General features: G+C 46.6%; 1 protein-coding gene across 3 annotated transcripts in view; it reads left to right on the forward strand.

Moving 5' to 3' along the window:
* The window catches only part of LOC115458830 (transforming growth factor beta activator LRRC32-like), a 66,047-nt gene that overhangs the window by 17,179 nt on the left and 27,693 nt on the right, over positions 1–21,175 (forward strand). For 2 of the 3 annotated variants that reach the window (XM_030188650.1, XM_030188649.1), the window contains exon 2: positions 8,158–8,248. In XM_030188650.1, coding sequence (XP_030044510.1) covers positions 8,162–8,248 — 87 coding nt within the window. In that variant the 5' untranslated portion in view covers positions 8,158–8,161. Of the gene's footprint in view, positions 1–6,417; positions 6,423–8,157; positions 8,249–21,175 lie in introns of those variants that run through there. The other variant, XM_030188651.1, reaches the window with a different exon arrangement.

A 21,175-nucleotide genomic window follows, 5' to 3' on the forward strand; every position in this document is an offset into this window, starting at 1 on the left:
ACAACAAATCGCAAGATGGGCGTCCTTCTCACAGGGTCGCCCAAATCGGCATATCGAAAGCCGATTTTTGGGCTGTCCTCAACTGCTTTACCGTCGCGGGGGACGACCAAAGTTCACAAGGGGCGTGTCGGAAAGCATAGCGAAGGCGGGACTGGGGCGTGCTTAACACATGGGAGTCCTCGGCCGATAATGGAAAAAAAGAAAGGTTGGTCCCTGACAACACTTGGACGACTTTACTTGGTCCTTTTTTTTTACAACCAAGCACAAAAAACGTGCCCTAAATGACCAGATGACCCCGGAGGGAATCGGAAGATGACCTCCCCTTACTCCCCAAGTGGTCGCTAATCCCCTCCCACCCCTAAAAAAAAATTTTTAAATATTTTTTCCAGCCTTTATGCCAGTCTCAAATATCATACCCAGCTCCATGACAGACAGTATGCAGGTCCCTGGAGCAGTTTTAGTGGGTACTGCAGTGCACTTCAGGCAGGCAGACCCAGGCCCATCCCCCCCTACATGTTACACTTGTGATGGTAAATGTGAGCCCTCCAAAACCCACCACTGTACCCACATAAAGGTGCCCCCCTTCATCTCTAAGGACTATGGTAGTGGTGTACAGTTGTGGGTAGTGGGTTTTTGGGGGGGTTGGGGGGCTCAGTACCACAAGGTAAGAGAGCTATGCACCTGAGAGCTTTTTTCTGAAGTCCACTGCAGTGCCCCCTAGAGTGCCCGGTTGGTGTCCTGGCATGTGAGGCGGACCAGTGCACTACAAACGCTGGCTCCTCCCACAACCAAAGGGCTTGCATTTGGTCGTTTCTGAGATGGGGCGTCTCAGTTTCCATTATCGCCGAAAATCGGGGACGACCATCTCTAAGGATGACCATCTCTGAGGTTGACCTAAATGTTGAGATTTGGCGTCCCCGACCATATTATCGAAACGAAAGATGGACGCCCATCTTGTTTTGATAATACGGGTTTCCCTGTGCCTTCGCGGGGACGTCCTGCGAAGACGTCCACAGGGAAAACATGGGCGGGGCCCCGTTCAATTATGCTCCTCAGTGGCATAGCCAGACCCAGTATTTTGGATGGCCCAGAGTCTAACTTAGATGGGCCCTTCACGACGCGGCACTCCACAGCATCCCCCCCCCCCACCCCGAGATATTTTTTTTTAAATTATACATTTTTTTCACCTACCCCATATCAACATGTCTCCTCCTCTGCAGCATCCCAGCATCTGCCCGCCCATCACTGAACCCCGTCCCTCCCTGAAGTACCTCACAGGCGTCCCCCAGGCCTGCAGTGATTCAATTATTGCTGCCTGTGCTTCCATTAGCCAGGTCCTGCCAGACAGGAACGATGAAAGCTAGGGCAGGACCCGGCCAATGGAAGCCTGCGGGCCGGTGCAGCAAAAATAATGAATCACTGCAGATGCCGGGACGCCCTGTAAGGTACACCAGGAAGGAACGGGGTTCAGCGACAGGTGCAGATGACGGGATTGCCACAGAGGAAGATGTTGATGTGGGGTGCTGCCGATAGGTGGGCCTGAGCCAAGCATGAGTGGGTCGTGCCCACCCTGGCCCACCCGCAGCTACGCCACTGTAGGGGTTAATTTACAAAGTTCCATAGGTTATAATGGGGCTCATTTTGACTGAGGAAAAACGTCAAAAGTGTCATAAAGCACCATTGGATGTTTTTCTTCTCACAACGTCCAAATCGATATTGTTCAAAACCTATTTTGCAAACGTTTATCTATGCAATTCGTTCGGCAGTGTGTCCAAATCGCAAGGGGATGCGTCGGGGGCATTTTGAAGGCGGGATTAGAATGTGCCGAACGCTTGGACATTTCACAGCCATAATGTAACAAAACAAAACGTCCAGGACTAAAACTAAGACATTTTGGTCTAGACCTGCTTTCAGAACGAATAATGGCACAAAAAGGTGCCCTAAATGACCAGATGACCACTAGAAGGAATCAAGGGTGACCCCCTAATACCCCCCCCTCCCACCCCAAAATGTGAATATGATTACTAGCCTCTATGATAGCCTCAGATGTTAAAGTCAGGTCTATTAGAGCAGCATGACAGGTCCCTGGAGCAGTGGCGTTCCTAGGGTGGGGTGGCGGTGGGTGCGGTCCGCCCTGGGTGCACGCTGCTGGGGGGTGGGGTGCCACGCGCCTGTTGGCTTCGCTCGTTCCGTGCTCCCTCTGCCCCAGAACAGGGTAAAAATGCACCCGGGGGGGTGTCCCTTTCACCGGGGGGGGGGGGCACTGTACCCAGGGGGGGGTGCATCGGCAATCCGCCCCGGGTGTCAGCCACCCTAGGAACGCCACTGCCCTGGAGTAGTGTAGTGGTTGGTGCAGTGCACTATGGAATGGGGGGAATCAGGTCCCTATCTCCCTCTACCTGTCACACTTCTGTGGTGGAAACTGGGACCCCTCCAAAAGTCACCAAAACCCTACAGTACCTACATACAGGTGCCCCCTTCACCCATAAGGGCTATTGTTAGTGGTGTACATTGTGGGACAGTGGCTTTTGGGTGTGTTTTGGATGGCTCAGGGGACAAAATAAGGGATGAAATGTGAGATGTGTTACCTGGGAGCATTTTATTACGTGCACAGAAGTGCCCTCTAGGGTGCCGCATTGTGCTCTCCTGGGATGTCTGGGGGACCAGTCTACTAAAAATGCCGTCTCCTCCTACATCCCAATGGCACGAATCTCTACGTTTTGCACTTACTCATTTTGTTTTCAAAAATGGACCAAAAAACAAAGCGCAAAACCTTGTTCAAAAACAGTATTTTCCAAAAAAAAAAAATTGAAAATGACCTTCTTTCCTATTCGGATTTTGGATGTTTTGTGCAAAATCGGACTTAGATGTCATGTCGAAAATGCCCCTCTACGTAACTTTGTAAGCCTAAATGCTTTGAAAATACGCCTCCATGTGATCTTGAGAAAGTCAATTCACTTTCCATCACTTCGGGTGCAAATTGTTTGCCAGTTTGAGCAGGGAAATAATAGCTCACATACCTGACTACATAACTCACCTTGAGCTCAGCTTCGGAAAAGGCGAGTAATGTCCTAAATTCCCAAATCGAGGTTATGAGATCAAGACAACAGCATTTCCAGGATGCTTTGCTCAGCTTGTTCTAGGTTCATTTTTTACAGCTCTGCTTTTATACTGTAGGAATTTAAGAGAAATGGCTTCTTAAGCATCTTTTCTCCTTTAGGCATACAACATTTCTTGGAAAGAAGGCGAGAAATGAAATTCCATTGTTTTCGGATTGGCAAGAAAATCTTACCACGGTAGAAGTTATGATAAGAGCATTCCACAGCCGTCATTTTTGTTTTTTCCCTTTCAAAGCCCTATAAAATTCTGGCTTCCTGATCAGGAGTCAGAGGTCATGCAGGGAAACCACTGCAGGAAATCCATCATCGGACTCCTAACCCTAACTTTCCTGCTTTTATACACTGAACAAATGACAAGTTATCGAGAAGAGCAGGAAGTTTCTGCTTGTAAACAACCCGGGGGAGAGGGAGGAGGGAAGGGGTCGTTTTATGATTTATGCTTATCAAAACAATTCAGATAACCCAAGGCAGGTTTGCCTCATTAGGTTAGTACTGTCTGGCACAATCTCGCTTTACCGCTGGCTGTTTTGCAGCTGATCCCTCCGTGCCCTGGATGTCATGCAATGTATTAATACTTTTATTTCTCTGCATCTGCCAATTTTTCATTGTCCAAACAAAGAAAATTATGCGCATACACTTTCGCTGTGCGTGCAGTTACAACAGTACCCAGCTTATACATGCAACAGGCTGCAAAAATGCTCTGAACTGCAGCTGCAGAAAGAACATTCTAGGTTCCTGCTCCAGAAAAGAGGTGTCATTCAAAGCATAACAGAAGGAGGTTTATTCAGAGCGTTGATCCAATAGGAGTTTAGTTTGAGCTTTTGGAGGACCAGATAGAACCTAAGAATAAGGGGGGAAGTAGTACCTTTCCTCTCCTAGGGGGAGTCCAGTAAAGAAGGATGTAGAGGAGCAGTATGGGGGGGGGGGCACCAGAGCATGGACTTCCTGCACAAGAGACTAAGGGGTTCCTTTTACTAAGCCGCGAAAGCGTCAACGCGCCCCGACACGTTGCAAAATGGAGTTACTGCCCGAACTACCGTGTTGGCTCTTGCGGTAATTTCATTTTGGGCACGCATCTGCTATGTGCATCTGAAAATATTCTTTTATTTTCTGGCGCGCATACCGGACGGCGCCAAGTAGCGTTTGGCACATGTAGTCATTACCACTCAGTTACCGCGTGAGTCTTTACCGCTAGGGCAAGGGCTGGCGGTAAGGTCTCAGACCCAAAATGGACACGCGGCAATTGTCATTTTGCCACACGTCCATTTTGGCAAAAAAAAAAATCGACGTGTGCCCAAAACCCGCGCCTACACTACCGCAAGCCATTTCTCATTGCGTCTTTGTAAAAGGACCCCTAAGGGCCCTGTTTACTAAGCAACATTATAGGGATGTTAACGTTTTTAATGCACGTTAACTATGTACGTGCGTTAACCATGTACACGCCTTTAATATCCCTATAGGTGCCTACATGGGTTAGCACGCGCGCTAATGTAGGTGTGTTAAAAACACTAAGGGGCCCTTTTACTACGCTGCGTAAGCATCTATGCTAGCCCAACGCGTACCAAAATGGAGTTACTGCATGGCTACCACGTGGCTCTTGCGGTAATTTCATTTTTGGAGCACGGCCGATACGCAATGGCTGGCGGTAAGGTCTCAGACCCAAAACGGACGCGCGGAAATTTTGATTTTGCAGCGTGTCCATTTTCAGCAAAAGTTTTAAAAAGGCCTTTTTTACAGGCGCGCTGAAAAATGATTGGTGCGCACCCAAACCTGCGCCTACACTACCGCAAGCCATGCTTCAGCGCACCTTAGTAAACAGAGCCGTAAGAGAGGAGAAGTAAAAATAGCGGCACAGGAGCTGCCAGCCTGTTAATTAGCTGTGCCCTGGAGCCGTAAGGACCGGAGCCAGTGTTTCTCACTTGCACTGGACTGGTTAGAAAGGTTAGTCTGGTCCACAGCTATCCCTCTGAGGTGCATGCCCCCAAATTCTGTATAGATTACACAAACTCAGGCACAAATTGCAGCTAATAATAATTGATAATATGCTCTAATCGGCACTCCTTCCATAGTGCCCTAAGGAAGAAGGTCTGGTCACAGGAATACTGGATCCTGGACATAAGTCAGAGAAAGCAAAGGTTGAAGTTGCCGACAACTGTAAGTCCCAATCGGGGAAGGGATTGAAAGCTGAAAGCAGTGGAATCAGTGAATGCCAAATCACCTTCAATGTCAGGGGACAATTCACCCACCCAGGGATTATCCTTCACCTGTTCATGAGGCAAACTTACATCACTCAGGCCCCCATGCTCAAAAACAATTAGCGCCGGACTACTGCCCACATTGCTACAGCCGAATGCTCAGGGCCAACGAGCATATGAAATAATGATCTCACTGGCTCAGAGTACAGGTGAGCATGCAAATGCATGCTAAAGAGGTCATTAAGTATTCCTCCATAATGTTTAGTGGACAGTGTGCCAAACAAAGGCGCTCCTCCTGCGGCAAACCCTATGCCAGCTCGGAGCTGTCATTAGGTTGTGCGGGCTGAGCCGCAGGGGAAGGGATGACCTCTCAAGTGCAGGTGCAGCTCTAGCCCTGGTGTTCTGGGCGAACCCCAAACCCCTCACTCCCCAATAGCTAAGGCCCTGGTGATCCAGTGGGGTCCCTTGACAAGGACCCTCCCCCCTCCAGTGGCCTTGCGGTGACCCTCCCAACCCCTTGTTAGGATCAACATACTATGGTTGGTCAAGGTTCCTATTTTTTTGTCTTCAGCTGAGATGCTGGACATGTTCCTATTGGACTTTTGATGTTAAATGACCTCTAACACAGGTGCTGTGTTCCAAAATACGGCCCGTGTCGGGTCACTAATGTACAAGGTTGATCTTTGCTGTGGAATAAAAGGACTTGTCCCATTTTGAAGGCTCTTGGTACTTTTTGTGTTTCAGGTTGTGTTTTGTGCTTTGAACCTTCTCTGAGTTGTTCTGTGGGACATTTTCAACTTAGACACCCTAAGCAAAATCAGGCTGCCAGTGAATATATATAACCTCTTTGGAATATCAGGCCTGACTGTGGATAATACATTGAAATCCTTAGCTCAGTGTTCAGCTGCCAAGGTCAAAAAAGCAAATAGAATGTTAGGAATTACTTGGAAACAATGGAGAAAAGAACTGATAACATAATAACATCTTTGTATCAAGCCATGAGGTGACTGAACCTTGCCTATTATGGGCAGATCTGGTCACCCTATGTTGAACAAGACACAACCAGAACTAGAAAAGGTACAGAGAAGAACAACAAACAGGGCAACAGGTGCAGTTGTCAGGAATCTAGGACTGGCCTAGAACCACTGTATCATTGGATAATTCTTGTGATGGCCAAATAAAAGAAACTTGAAGACCTGCAAAGAAGTAAGAGACCCTTTTACTAAAAGGCATTAGAATTTACCATGTGAAAACAGGCTAATGCAAATAATTCCAAAAAAATTGAATAATGCAAGAAAAAGCAGAGGCTCAAGCCCACCATAATCTAAAAGCCCTCGCATCAGGAAGAACTAACAACCTATGTTCATGTGACCACAGGACCCAAGAGAGCACATGCTTAGGTAAATTAACTTCTATGGAGTCCTTTATCCAAACTGCAGTAAAAAGTGGCCTAGTGCAGAAGCTCACTAAACATTTTATGATGTCATGTTTCCGCATGCTAAAAGATGCATTACTGAATTTCCAAGGATATTATTGGGAGGGGGCATGGTATGGGTGGAGACTGGGCATAAATGCATTACTTAACCCAAGCTAAGTGGCTAATGCAGAGTTAACGTGGAAGCATTTACCCCATAATTCTATAAAAGTCACCAAAAATGTGGGCATGTGCACAATTTGTGTGCACAATTAAATTAAATAATGAGCTAATTAGCACCAATAGTTGACTTTTTAACAAGCAATTAGCACTAATTAGATTTAATTAAAATAAAAGCATGTAAATTTAGGCATGGGATCCATGTCTAAATTTTATGCACAAGTTCAAAAAGGGGACACAGAAATGGGAGGGTCATGGTGGAATGGGGTGTTCCTAGCATTTACATGTGTTGCTATAGAATAAGGGGGGATGGGGATATGCACTTAATTTAGGTGCATACATTTGCACCACGTTTCAGTTAGTGCAAATAGCAATTCCTGGGTGTGCGCGTTATTCTATAAACTGTGTCTAACTTTAAGCCCGGCTTATAAAATAGCACTTTTTTCAGTGTCATATATAGAATTCGCCCCTTAGGGCCTCTTAAACAGGAGACAGTCAGTGCTCCCACGTTAACTCTATGCAGGTACCATGTGCTAATGACAACATTAGTACACAACCTGCAAAATAAAAATGATTTAAAAATGCCATGAAGCCACGTTAACCACAACACAGATTAATAAAAGGACCCCTAAGTTCACCCTATACTACTACTACTTAACATTTCTAGAGCGCTACTAGGGTTACGCAGCGCTGTACAGTTTAACAAAGAAGGACAGTCCCTGCTCAAGGAGCTTACAATCTAAAGGACGAAATATCAAGTTGGGCAGTCTAGATTTCCTGAATAGAGGTGTAGAGGTTAGGTGCCAAAGGCGAAATTGAAGAGGTGGGCTTTGAGCAAGGATTTGAAGATGGGCAGAGAGGGGGCCTGGCGTATGGGCTCAGGGAGTTTATTCCAAGCATGGCAGAAAGGGCGGAGCCTGGAGTTGGCGGTGGTGGAGAAGGGTACTGAAAGGAGGGATTTGTCTTGAGAGCGGAGGTTGCGGGTAGGAATGTAAGGGGAGATGAGGGTGGAGAGGTAGGGAGGGGCTACAGATCGAGTGCATTTGAAGGTTACCCTATCTCCAATATCACTAGTAAGGGTGTGCAGACTTGTTTATTTTTCATTTTTGTTTCTTTTCATTGTTTGGAGGTTTAGTTTTGGGGCATTTTTCAATTTTTTTAGGAGTTGTTTTTATAGTTTGTCTGTAAGCAGGACGGCTGTTCTGATTGTGTGGAATTTAAAATCTAATATGAATTCTTTTTTCCTCAGAGCCATGCGACTGTACCTTTTACTCTTTCTCTCAGTGGTGAATGGAGGGACGTCTACCTATCGACCTCTGGAGTACTTACCTTGTGAACTGGTAAGACAAAAAGCGCCAATGTATCTATTATGTATTAAGATTTATTAACTGCCTTTATGAAGACATTTATCCAAGGTGGTATACAATAGGTATGACTTGACATGCAGGCTTATTTTCAAAAGAGATCGCTGGCGATCTTCCGACACAAATCGGGAGATGGCCGGCCATCTCCTAAAACCGGCCAAATCGGTATTATCGAAAGCCAATTTTTGGACACACTCGCCGGCATTCCGTCGTGGAGGCTGCCAAACTTCAAGGGGGGTGTGTCAGCAGGGTAGCGAAGGTGGGACGTGGACGTGCTTACGAGATGGCCGGCTTCAGCTGATAATGCAATAAAGAAAAACAGCGATGACGAGCATTTGGCGGGTTTTACTTGGTCTATTTATTTTCACGACCAGGTCTCAAAAAGGTGCCCAAACTGACCAGATGACCACCGGAAGGAATCGGGGATGACCTCCCCATACTCCCCCAGTGGTCACCAACCCCCTCCCACCCAAAACAAACTTTAAAACATTTTTTTGCCAGCCTCTATGCCAGCCAGCTCCATGACAGCAGTATGCAGGTCCCTGGAGCAGATTTAAAGCCAGGTGCACTAAACTGCACGGAAGAGTCCTTCCCTTAAGGATCTGCTCATTTGCATGCGAATTTCCTTCCCTAGGAGGGGAAGCCAGTCGGCCAGCTCGTAAAAAAAAAAAAGGATCTTGCTGATCAGTTATGTTATGACTTACTTGTTCTGGAGTGCTGTATTTTATGATACTGTTTTGAGAAATGTTCAATAAAGACTTCATACAAATTAAAAAAAAAGTCCCTGCCATGCATTTTCCCTTGATGGCCGTCCCTGACGTGCACTTCCCTTAATGGCCGTCCTTCTCCCCAAAAATCAAAACTGTTTTTGCTCATAGCTTTTTTTAGTAGTAACAGTGGGATTTAAACCAGCCACCTTTATATTACAAGACCAGTGATGTAACCACTTGGCCATAGCTCCACTTAGTTAGATGCCCCTCCCTTTTGATTATACCCCTTCAAATCTCTCTCAGCCAATCACAGCGCATTTAGCTGTCTGTGAGTGGCTGAGAGAGACCTGGAGGGGCATAATCAAAAGGAAGGGACAGCCAAGGAAGTGGAGCTGTGGCCAAGTGATTACATCACTGGCCCTGTAATACAGGGGTGGCTGGTTCAAATCCCGCTGTTACTACTAAAAATATGCTGTGAGCAAGATTTTGATTTTGATTTTGATTTTGATTTTTGGGGAGAAGGACGGCCATTAAGGGAAGTGCACGTCAGGGACGGCCATCAAGGGAAAATGCATGGCAGGGACTTTTTTTAATTTGTATGAAGCCTTTATTGAACATTTCTCAGAACAGTATCACAAAATACAGCACTCCAGAACAAGTAAGTCATAACATAACTGATCAGCAAGATCTAAATATCCAGAAGTACCATTGCACTACGAATGCTGGCCCCTCCCACAGCCAAATGCCTTGGATTTGGCCGGGTTTGAGATGGCTGGTTCCAGTTTCCATTATCGCTGAAAAACAAAGTCGGCCATCTCAAGCCTGGCGATCTATGGCATTTGGCTGGCCCCAACCGTATTATCGAAATAAAAGATGGTCAGCCATCTTTTTCGATAATACGGTTCCGGACAGCTCTTTGCGGCGCCGCCAAAATAGATGGCCGGCGCCGTTCAATTATGCCCCTTATAGACAGCCTACATGATAGTAATGGAATAACTCTAGCACAATGACCAAATGTCTGCATAATACACAATTAGAACAGTGAGATCAAATTGGAAATAAGCAAATGGGGAGGAAGAACAATGCTCAGGAAAAAAAAAAAGTCTGCTGTTTATTATTATCAGTTCTATTATGTAACCCATCACCCACTTGTTTTCTAGCTTTCATCTTTTTCTTTTGAGGCAATTTTCAGAATTGGCATGTAAGGTGTGACATTGTGCATACTTTTTACCCACAGACCTTATACCAATTTTCAAAGCAAAAGTTTGACCCTTTGAAAATTGAGCCAGGAAAAGCACGTGCACAAATTTAGACCTGCTACTTGTGTGGCCCTTTTCCTATATAAACGTAAGTGCAAATACAGGGTGAGGCAAAAAAAAAAAGAAAGTAACCCCCTAGAGGTTTTTGCTGTTTTCCCAGCAAGTGCTTGGAATTTCAGTGTGGAATTGTACAGTTTTATTTGTTGTTACAATCTATATTTATGCGCCAAGTGGAATGAGATTATCTTTAAGCACGGCAAAGTTACAGACATTTTAGTGTGACTACCCAGTGATTTTTGCACGTTCAAAAATGTTTGCACTGTAAAACTACCATTATTTGGGAAACAAATGGGGGACTGGCTTACTGTTAATGATGCCACAGTGACATAGACTTTTGTCTGGGGAGCAATGTTGGAGGCCTGTCACAAGCTCCACCCAAACAATGGAGGAACTCAAGGAAGCGCTTTAGATAATCTGGGACAGTCTGCCATAAAGATCGATCGACAAGGCTGTCTAAGAACTTCCCAAAGCGAATGAAGGCCTGTGTTAAAGCTGGGGATGGACACTTTGATTATTCACAGTAACTGCAAAACTTTGACATTGTCAAGGTCTCCTTCACTCACAGGTCAGGGAATGGGCTCCTGCAGTCCAGTGTTCACCTCCAGATGGGGTTAAGCACCACACTGTAATCCAACTTGGTTTTAAAGCGAAACACAAAAGATGAAAAATTCCAACTCACTTGGTTACCAGTTCCTCCTGTCCTGAGCCAGGTGCTGGCCTGCTTAAGTCCAACAGAAAAAAAAAAACCCACTCAGGTTATCACTTCAGCTCAGCACAGTTCTACCCGTCAGCTGAAGTGCAATCCACAAACCTCCAAAAAGGAAGGAAAATAGGCCAAAGGGTTCAGTTCACTTACTTCCTCAAACACTAATACCAAAAAGTTCAAACTAAAGTCTTTCAGTCTTGTCCCCTGCACAATGCAGCAGTGGCGTAGCCACGGGTGGGCTTGGGTGGGCCAGGGCCCACCCATTTATGGCCCAGGCCCACCCAACAGTAGCACATGTTTAGTGGTAACTGGAGGGAATCCCACGCTCCGCCAGCTGAAGATTTTCCCCTGATGGTAACGAAAACGCTACTCTCTATGACACCGGCACCTGCGCACGCTCAGTTTTCAGTGCATGCCTGCTGCCAAGGTGGAAAGAAGCATTTTCCCACCAGCTGAGATAAATTTTTTTTTTTTTTGGGGGGGGGGGGGGGGGGTAGAACACGTGATGCTCACCCAATTCTTGCCTAGGCCCACCCAAAATCTGTTGTCTGGCTACACCCCTGCAATGCAGGCCTAGCAGAGCACCACCCTCTTCACAGTTTGCACTTCTGTGACCACCCAGGCTCTGCTGCTCAGTGCTGGAAAGGTTACCTTTTAGTTGTTTTCCTCCCAGTCCATATGTGCAGGATCCTCTGAGCAGGGCCATTCAAAAGGGGACTCCCTCCCTTCTTCCACACAGTCAATGGGCTCTGCCCTCTCCTTCCAACCTTCCCTCTCCCCCTCACTGTTCTCAGGGAATCCCACTCCTCCCCCCTTTCACAGCTGGGAGGTATCCGGTACTGATTACCAACCCAAGGAAATTGGGCTTCATCTTTTGTAAGCCCCCTACTGGTGACTGACTTCAATGGCATTTCTGTTCCTGAGCTGCCTCCCTTCCAGTAATTCTCAGGAATTCACACCGGGATTTCCGGTATACCCTTTCCTTTAGGCCTCCTAAAGAACTCTGGGTAGGGTAGTTCCGGACCTGCCTGCCCTTGGCATTGATCAGTGTGCTTAGCCTTATCACAACACGTTGTTAATTGTATCGTTTGAATGACGTTATTGTACTCTGTTTTAGCTCGAACCAGGGGCGTATCTGCGTGGGGCCTCAGGGGCCTGGGCCCCCGCAGATTTCGCCCTGGACCCCCCTACCGCTGCCAACCCTCCCCCTCCATTGCTGTCGCCTACCTTCGCTGGCGGGGGACCCCAACCCCCGCCAGCCGAGGTCCGCATCCTCCTGCCGCTGCCGGCTGCCTTTAAAAGAATTCCGTCAGCTGGCGGGGGACCCCCAACCCCCGCCAGCCAAGCCGAGGTCCTTTCATTTCTAAAGCTGGCGCCGAAAGTTTCTTCTGAGTCTGACATCGCTGCACGTTGTACGTGCAGGATGTCAGACTCAGAAACAGAATGATGTTTCTGAGTCTGACGTCCTGCACGTACAACGTGCAGCGATGTCAGACTCAGAAGAAACTTTCGGCGCCAGCTTTACTGGAAGAAGAAATTAAAGGACCTCGGCTTGGCTGGCGGGGGTTGGTGGTCCCCCGCCAGCTGACGGAATTCTTTTAAAGGCAGACGGCAGCGGCAGGAGGACGCGGACCTCGGCTGGCGGGGGTTGGGGTCCCCCGCCAGCGAAGATAGGCGACAGCAACGGCGGGGGGGGGGGATTGGCAATGGCAGCGGCTGGGGGGAGGGGGATCGGCAATGGCGGCGGCGGCGGCGGCGGGGGGGCTATAATGTGCCCCCTCACTCTGGCCCTGGCCCCCCCTACCGCCGCAGTTCAGATACGCCCCTGGCTCGAACATTTTTAACTCGCAAAAATCATTAAAATGTCAGTGACATCAACATAGCTTAAAATAATTGAATGTTGTTGAATAGTAATACATAAGTATGATGACTAAATAAGTACATTAAAATTTCTCATTGAAATTCAAAGCAGTTGCTGAGAAAACTGCAAAAAACTGTAGAGGGTTACTTTTTCTTCCCCTCACCCTGTATATGCATAAGTGTCAACCCCATCCAAGGAATATCTATAGCTGCACATAAATGTTTCCATATGGTTGTACTACATGCATAAGTTTAATGGACATAGAAAACAATTCTAGAAATGCAGTACTGCAAGGCGCGAGAGGTCATGGCAGTCACTTCCTGGAAACCACCACTAGAGGCAGCAGTGAATGGGCTTTGCTCCTGCTCCTAATGTCCCACTGAACTACCAGGATTGGCCAGGGAGGGTCTATGGTGATGGCAGGTGGGGGAGGGTTGGGGAATCATTTCAGGGGGAAGGGGGGTCAAAAAGAGCCTGCTTATTTGGGGAGGAGGCCTGCTTATTGGGGGGGAGGATCGAAAGGGGGATTGGAGAGCCTGGGGAGGTGGATTTTTAAGTTATGTGGATGCCAGTCTGGGGAGGGGACCTGTTCATTGGGAGGGGTATCGGAAGGCGGATTCAGGAGCCTGGGGAGGTGGATTTTTAAGTTACGTGGATGCCAGTCTGGGAAGGGGACCTGCTCATTAGGATGGGGATCAGAAAGGGGATTGGAGAGCCTGGGGAGGTGGATTTTTAAGTTATGTGGATGCCAGTCTGGGGAGGGGACCTGTTCATTGGGATGGGGATCAGAAAGGGGATTGGAGAGCCTGGGGAGGTGGATTTTTAAGTTATGTGGATGCCAGTCTGGGGAGGGGACCTGTTCATTGGGAGGGGTATCGGAAGGCGGATTCAGGAGCCTGGGGAGGTGGATTTTTAAGTTATGTGGATGCCAGTCTGGGGAGGGGACCTGTTCATTGGGAGGGGTATCGGAAGGCGGATTCAGGAGCCTGGGGAGGTGGTTTTTTAAGTTATGGGGATGCCAGTCTGGAAAGGGGACCTGCTCATTAGGATGGGGATCAGAAAGGGGATTGGAGAGCCTGGGGAGGTGGATTTTTAAGTTATGTGGATGCCAGTCTGGGGAGGGGACCTGTTCATTGGGAGGGGTATCGGAAGGCGGATTCAGGAGCCTGGGGAGGTGGATTTTTAAGTTACATGGATGCCAGTCTGGGAAGGGGACCTGCTCATTGGAATGGGGATCAAAAAGGGGATTGGAGAGCCTGGGGAGGTGGATTTTTAAGTTATGTGGATGCCAGTCTGGGGAGGGGACCTGTTCATTGGGATGGGGATCAGAAAGGGGATTGGAGAGCCTGGGGAGGTGGATTTTTAAGTTATGTGGATGCCAGTCTGGGGAGGGGACCTGTTCATTGGGAGGGGTATCGGAAGGTGGATTCAGGAGCCTGGGGAGGTGGATTTTTAAGTTACGTGGGTGGCAGCCTGATATTCAGCCACAGCCCACAGAATTGTTTTATGTGGGCCTGGCTGAATATCAGCTGGAATTTGCATAAGCTCCGGTGGCCAGCCCCCAATATTCAGTGCTGGTGCCCAGACATGGTCTGGCATTGAATATCTGACGCTAATGTAGCCGGCAACAGTCAGTGTTTTAAAAAATGCTGACTCTTTCTGACACTCTCTCTCTGACTCTCTCTCGCCTTTCAACATATTCATCACTGTGATATCTTCAGTGTCCTCTGTGGCTGTTCAATGGTTCCCTGCTCACTCTTTGAGGGTCACCCAACAGATCTGGTTTTAACAAAATATATAATGACTATGTAACCAAATTCTTCAGGGGTGTTAGGCATGTCCAAATTAAGGGATTTTTATGGACAGTAGTCGATCAGGTGTCTTAGTGGACCTATGGTGAATTTTTAGAGCTACAAGGTTGTCCAGATCTGTCTTTGGATAGAGATTCCGCTCTGAAGTTGCAGACTGCTGGCAAATATTAACAACCATATTGTTAGACTCTAATGAGTACATAAATAGAAATTAAGTTCAAGCCACTACTTCAGCTGTCATTCCCAGAATAGGTCTATTTTATTTACAGAGGAGAATAATATTTACAGCTCCAATCCGCAGTAAATGTATTTAACTTCTGAGCGGTAATACAACTTTTTATATCCCTTGAGGCACATTTTCTAGGTAGCACTTAACCAAATTACAATTCAGGGCTTGACCAAGATAGAATTCATGATTAGACCAGCCATCTTCTAAGATATGACATCCCAGAAAAATTCACACAGCTCAGTTCTAGGGCTCTGGTTTTCCCTCAACCCTAAGTTGGAAAGATAGTCTACTCAGAATTATCAGATGCAGAAATCCAAGATATTACTCTTGGAAAGATGAGACTTACATGGTTGCACTGCATCTTTCCTGTTGAAGGCAAAGCAAAAGTCCGACCTAGGAGTAGGTTGGTAAACTGGAATCTTCCCTAGATGAGGCAGGAGCCTACCTGATGGGATGGATGCCCTTCTGATGCCTCCTGCACAGCTCACTAGGGTTTAGAACATCTGGGGGTCTCTAAGATGGTTTATGCTTTAGTTCATTTGACATACCGCTTATAAATAGTAATTAGCTAAGCGGTTTACAATAAAGCAATGAAAGCAAAGTATGTGGTTAGGTTAAGACTAAGCAAGACATAGTAAGAAACCGAGGTTACAAGCAAATTCATTAAGAAGACACACAAAAGGAATCTCACGAGCTATTTTTCAAGGACTTGAAGACACACTACCAAAAGCAGGGTCTTTGAAACCTGAGGGGCCCTTTTACTAAGCCACGTAGGCGCGTACGCTTGCCCTACGCATGTCAGTTTTGAACTACTGCTCAGCTACCACGTGGCCCAGGTGATCATTTCATTTTTCACGCGCGTCCACTAAGCGCACCGGAAATTTTCTTGTGCGCAGCACTGACCGAGAGATAATTGCCAATGTATGAGCATGGACCATTACCGCCCGGTTAACACATGAGACCTTACCGCTAGGTCAATGGGTGGCGGTAAGTTCTCAGGTCCAAAATGGACACTCGCCAATTTTTATTTTGCCGCACATCCATTTTTGGATGAAAAAGGGCATTTTTTTACAGGCGCGCTAAAAAACGGATCTGTTCATGTCCAAAACACACACCTACACTAGCTCAGGCCATTTCTCAGGACCCCGCTGTTCATGACCTATCAATCTCTTGAGCAACGGATACATTCAGACCAAAGTTTATGCTGTCTTCAAATATTCTCTAAGTAGAATAATTTGTTCTTGTCTACAGGTGCTTTAAATAGCTATGAGATATTTCTATAGACCGCCTCTGCAGAATGAGAAGCTAGTTTCAGGAACTGCTACTAACTGAGTTTCTGCCAGGTACTTGTGACCTGGATTGGCCACTGCTGGAAGCAGGATACTGGGCTAGACAGACCATTGGTCTGATCCCAGTATGACTATTCTTATGTTCTTAATCTGGATATTATGCAATTATGCAACGGGGCTTCAGGCCAGGAATAATCATGCTTTAAAAAAAAAAAATTAAACACAAAGTTTCGAGAACACACTTCCTGAAACTGTTATTGCTATTGGCTATTTGAGTTTTATGAGGTCAGCTGAATCAATTCACAAACCAATTCATTAATTGCATGATTCAGAGGCTGAGTCATAAAATATGTTGTCTTTATAATTCCAAAAATCCCCGCATAATACACTGGTCACATTTTTGTCAGTTGGGCCTGTTCACTAAGAAAATACATTTTTCATTTTAAAACATTAAGGGCCCCTTTTGCCACAGCGTGGTGAAAGAGGGCCCACGGTGACGAAGCCCCCTTTTACTGCAGCAGGTAAAAGGCATTTTCTTTTGTTTTAAAGGAACTAGCTGTGTGGCATTTCCCAGGGAAGCCCTTACCATCACCTATTTAGGAGGCAGTAAGGGCTCCTGCATTTAACCCGGTGATAACCGGGCAGTGCTGCCCGATTACTGCCAGGTAAGCCCCTGGTGCAAAACATTGTTTTAAAAACTGGCATGCCAGAAATGGTATATGGAGGGGGCTGGGCTCCTGCGGTAGCCTTGCAGTAGTGCCTGATTGGCACATGCCAACACCACGGTAGCTGTACCACGGCATTGTAAAATGGCCCCTAAGGGGGGGTAAGTTATCAATGGGGGCTACAGCTCAGTTGGGTTATTTTACTACAAGTCAGGTTACATTTAGCATAAAGAGAAAGGGAAAGGGGACTTTCTGAGGTTTTTGCAACTACATTCAAAGCAGTTTACATATATTCAGGTACTTATTTTGTATCAGGGGCAATGGAGGGTTAAGTGACTTGCCCAGAGTCACAAGGAGCTGCAGTAGGAATTGAACTCAGTTCCCCAGGATCAAGGTCCACTGCACTAACCACTAGGCTACTCCTCCACTAGCAACATTCCATGTAGAAGCCTGTCCTTGCAGATCAGCAATGCAGCCACGCAGGCTTCTGTTTCTGTGAGTCTGACGTCCTGCACATACGTGCAGGATGTCAGACTCACAGAAACAGAAGCCTGCGCAGCCGTGTTGCTGATCTGCAAGGGCAGGCTTCTACATGGAATGTTGCTAGTGGAGTAGCAACATTAACATTCCATGTAGAATCTCCAATAGTAGCAACATTCCATGTAGAATCTCAAATAGGGAAAGGGAAATGGGATTTGATATACCACCTTTCTGTGTTTTTGCAACTACATTCAAAGCGGTTTACATATATTCAGGTACTTATTTTGTACCAGGGGCAATGGAGGGTTAAGTGACTTGCCCAGAGTCACAAGGAACTGCAGTGGGAATTGAACTCAGTTCCCCAGAATCAAAGTCCACTGCACTAACCACTGGGCTACTCAAATGGGACTCTGTGGTAAAATAACCTGACTTTTAACTGTATCCCCCATTGATAACTCTCCCTCCCAAGGGGCATAGTTACCAACGAGGACTACCTTTAAGATGTGCTATTCTACCACTAACTCATGCTATTTCAGCACGGGTCCCATTTTATGTAATGAGACCAAGTTACTAATAACCGGGGTTAACAGCAAAATAACACATCTTAACAGTGGCCCAAGTCGATAACTTCCCCGTAAGGCAGCTATATGAATCATCCTCTTTCACTGGGTCAGACCAATGGTCCATGTAGCCCAGTATCCTGTTTCCAACAGTGGCCAAGCCAGGTCACAAGTTCCTGGCAGAAACCCAAATAGTAGCAACATTCCATGCTACCAATCCCAGGGCAGGCAGTAGGTTCCCCATATCTGTCTCAATAGCAGACTAAGGACTTTTTCTCCAGGAACTTGTCCAAACCTTTTTAAAACCCAGATACACTAAGCACTGTTACCATATCCTCCAGCAAAGAGTTACAAAGCTTAACTATTTGTTGAGTGAAAAAATATTTCCTCCTCTTTGTTTTAAAAGTATTTCCACATAACTACTACTACTACTTAACATTTCTAGAGCGCTACTAGGGTACGCAGCGCTGTACAAATTAATAACTAAGGACGGTCCCTGCTCTGAAGAGCTTACAATCTAAACTTCATTGAGTGTCCCCTAGTCTTTGTACTTTTATCAAGAGTAAAAAACTGATTTACTTTTACCTGTTCTACACCACTCAGGATTTTGTGGACCTCAATCATATCTCCCCTCAGTCGTCTCTTTTCCAAGTTGAAGAGCCCTAACCATTTTAGCATTTCCTCAAGATGTCACTTGTTCAGTTTTGGAGACATTTGAAAGAGATGTGATTTGATTTTTCACACATCATGCTAAATAATTCAGTCATCTTGGGTTTCCATATTTCTCAGAATTAGGAAAAAAATTCTTTGAAACTGCTATTTAAGGATCCAGAGCAAATATGACCTGCAAATGTCCTTCTTTGATCATTTTTCCCATTTCTACCAAAAAATATCTCTCCCTTGCTTTTGAATGTGAGTTCCTAATAAATACAATGCAAAGACATACAGAAAGGTTGAGGACTAATGAAGGCATTCAATTTAAAGTGGAGGAGTAGCCTAGTGGTTAGTGCAGTGGATTTTGATCCTGGGGAACTGGGTTAGATTCCCATTGCAGCTCCTTGTGACTCTGGGCAAGTCACTTAACCCTCCATTGCCCCAGGTACAAACAAGTACCTGTATATATGATGTAAACCGCTTTGAATGTAGTTGCAAAAACCTCAGAAAGGCGGTATGTCAAGCCCCATTTCCCTTTCCCTATTTGAGATTCTAAATGGAATGTTGCTACTATTGGAGATTCTAGATGGAATGTTGCTATTCCACTAGCAACATTCCATGTAGAAGCCTGCCCTGGCAGATCAGCCGCGCAGGCTTCTGTTTCTGTGAGTCTGACGTCCTGCATGTACTTGCAGGACGTCAGACTCATAGAAACAGAAGCCTGCGTGGCTGATCTGCAAGGGCAGGCTTCTAGATGGAACGTTGCTAGTGGAGGAGTAGCCTAGTGGTTAGTGCAGCGGACTTCAATCCTAGGGAACTGAGTTCAATTCCCACTGCAGCTCCTTGTGACTCTGGGCAAGTCACTTAACCCTCCATTTCCCCAGGTACAAACAAATACCTGTATATATGATATAAACTGCTTTGAATGTAGTTACAAAAACCTCAGAAAGGCTATATATCAAGTCCCATTTCCCTTTCCCTATTTGAAATTAGAGAGCTGCACGGCTTCCGTCCCCGCGGGAATCCCGCGGAACCCGCGGGATTCCCGCGGGGATGGAGGCAGTTCCTGCGGGGATGGAAGCAGTTCTGCGGGGTTCCCGCGGGGACGGAGGCAGTTCCTGCAGGGTTCCCGCGGGGATGGAACCAGTTCTGTGGGCTTCCCGTGGAAGTGTAAGCTGCACCTGCACCAGCCTCTCATCTACCGAATACCAATTTATTTGAGTGCTGTCTCCTCCTCCTCCTCCTCTTCTTCCTTGCTTTAACAGCATAAATGTGGAAAGTCTTCCATTAAGGAGGTGGTAGAGTCACAAATGATGACGGAATTCAAAAAGGCGTGCTAACCTTAAATGGCTGCATGTGTGTGGATATGTCAAGTGACACTTAGATGGCGACTCTGGCTGTGATGAACTAGAGCTGATACCTGGCAGACTTATATGGTCTGTGTCTCATACATGGCAATCTGGTGTAGGATGGGCTGGAAAGGGCTTAGACAGCAACTTCAGTGGCTGGAACATGAGGACAGTGCTGGACAGACTTTTATGGTCTGTGTCCCACAAATGAGAACATGAATAGGCTGGAGTGGGCTTCGATGGCAACTCCAGCAGTTGGAACATAAGGATGGGGCCAGATAGACTTCTGTGGTCTTTGTTCCAGAAACACGAAAGAAAGACCATAATCAAGTAGATAATATCACACTCGTTGATTTAATGATAAATTGATCATGAGTGTTACTATTGGGCAGTGGATGGACTGTTCAGGTCTATTTGCTGTCACTTACTATGTTACTATTAATCCTCTTTGCTCCCAGGCTGGTGCACAGACCTCAGCTCTGACACAGGCACGAGAATCAGATTTCACCTGACCAACTGGCGCGTGCATGTGGCGACCTCTCAGCACACACTGTCAGTGAATCAGAGACAAATCTTACATGTGCGCACCAGAGTGTTCCAAGTTCCAACTTCCGTTCCTTTCTTGCCTACAGTGCTGTGGCTCAAATCCATAGAGAGACTGAGGGAGCTGACTGGAACTTTCTTTTATGTACTATTAAATTCTTACGGGGATGGGTGGGGATGAGTTAAATTCTTGCGGGGACGGGTGGGGACGGGTTGGGATGGTTTAAATTTTTGCGGGGATGGGTGGGGATGGGTAAGATTCCAGTGGGGATGGGTGGGGACGGGTAAGATTCCAGCAGGGACGGGCAGGGATGGGTAAGATTTCTGTCCCCGTGCAACTCTCTATTTGAAATTCTACATGGAATGTTGCTACTTTTTGAGTTTCTACATGGAATGTTCCTACTATTGGAGATTCTAGATGGAATGTTGCTACTATTGAGATTCTGTTGCTACTATTAGAGATTCTACATGGAATGTTGCTATTCCACTAGCAACATTCCATGTAGAAGCCTGCCCTTGCAGATCAGCAACGCAGCTGCAGGACGTCAGACTCACAGAAACAGAAGCCTATGCGGCTGATCTGCAAGGGCAGGCTTCTACATGGAATGTTGCTACTGGAGGAGTAGCCTAGTGGTTAGTGCAGCGGACTTCGATCCTGGCGAACTGGGTCCAATTCCCACTGCAGCTCCTTGTGACTGAGCAAGTCCCTTAACCCTCCATTGCCCCA

This window comes from Microcaecilia unicolor, unplaced genomic scaffold (genome assembly GCF_901765095.1).
Source record: "Microcaecilia unicolor unplaced genomic scaffold, aMicUni1.1, whole genome shotgun sequence".
Classification (NCBI taxonomy): domain Eukaryota; kingdom Metazoa; phylum Chordata; class Amphibia; order Gymnophiona; family Siphonopidae; genus Microcaecilia; species Microcaecilia unicolor.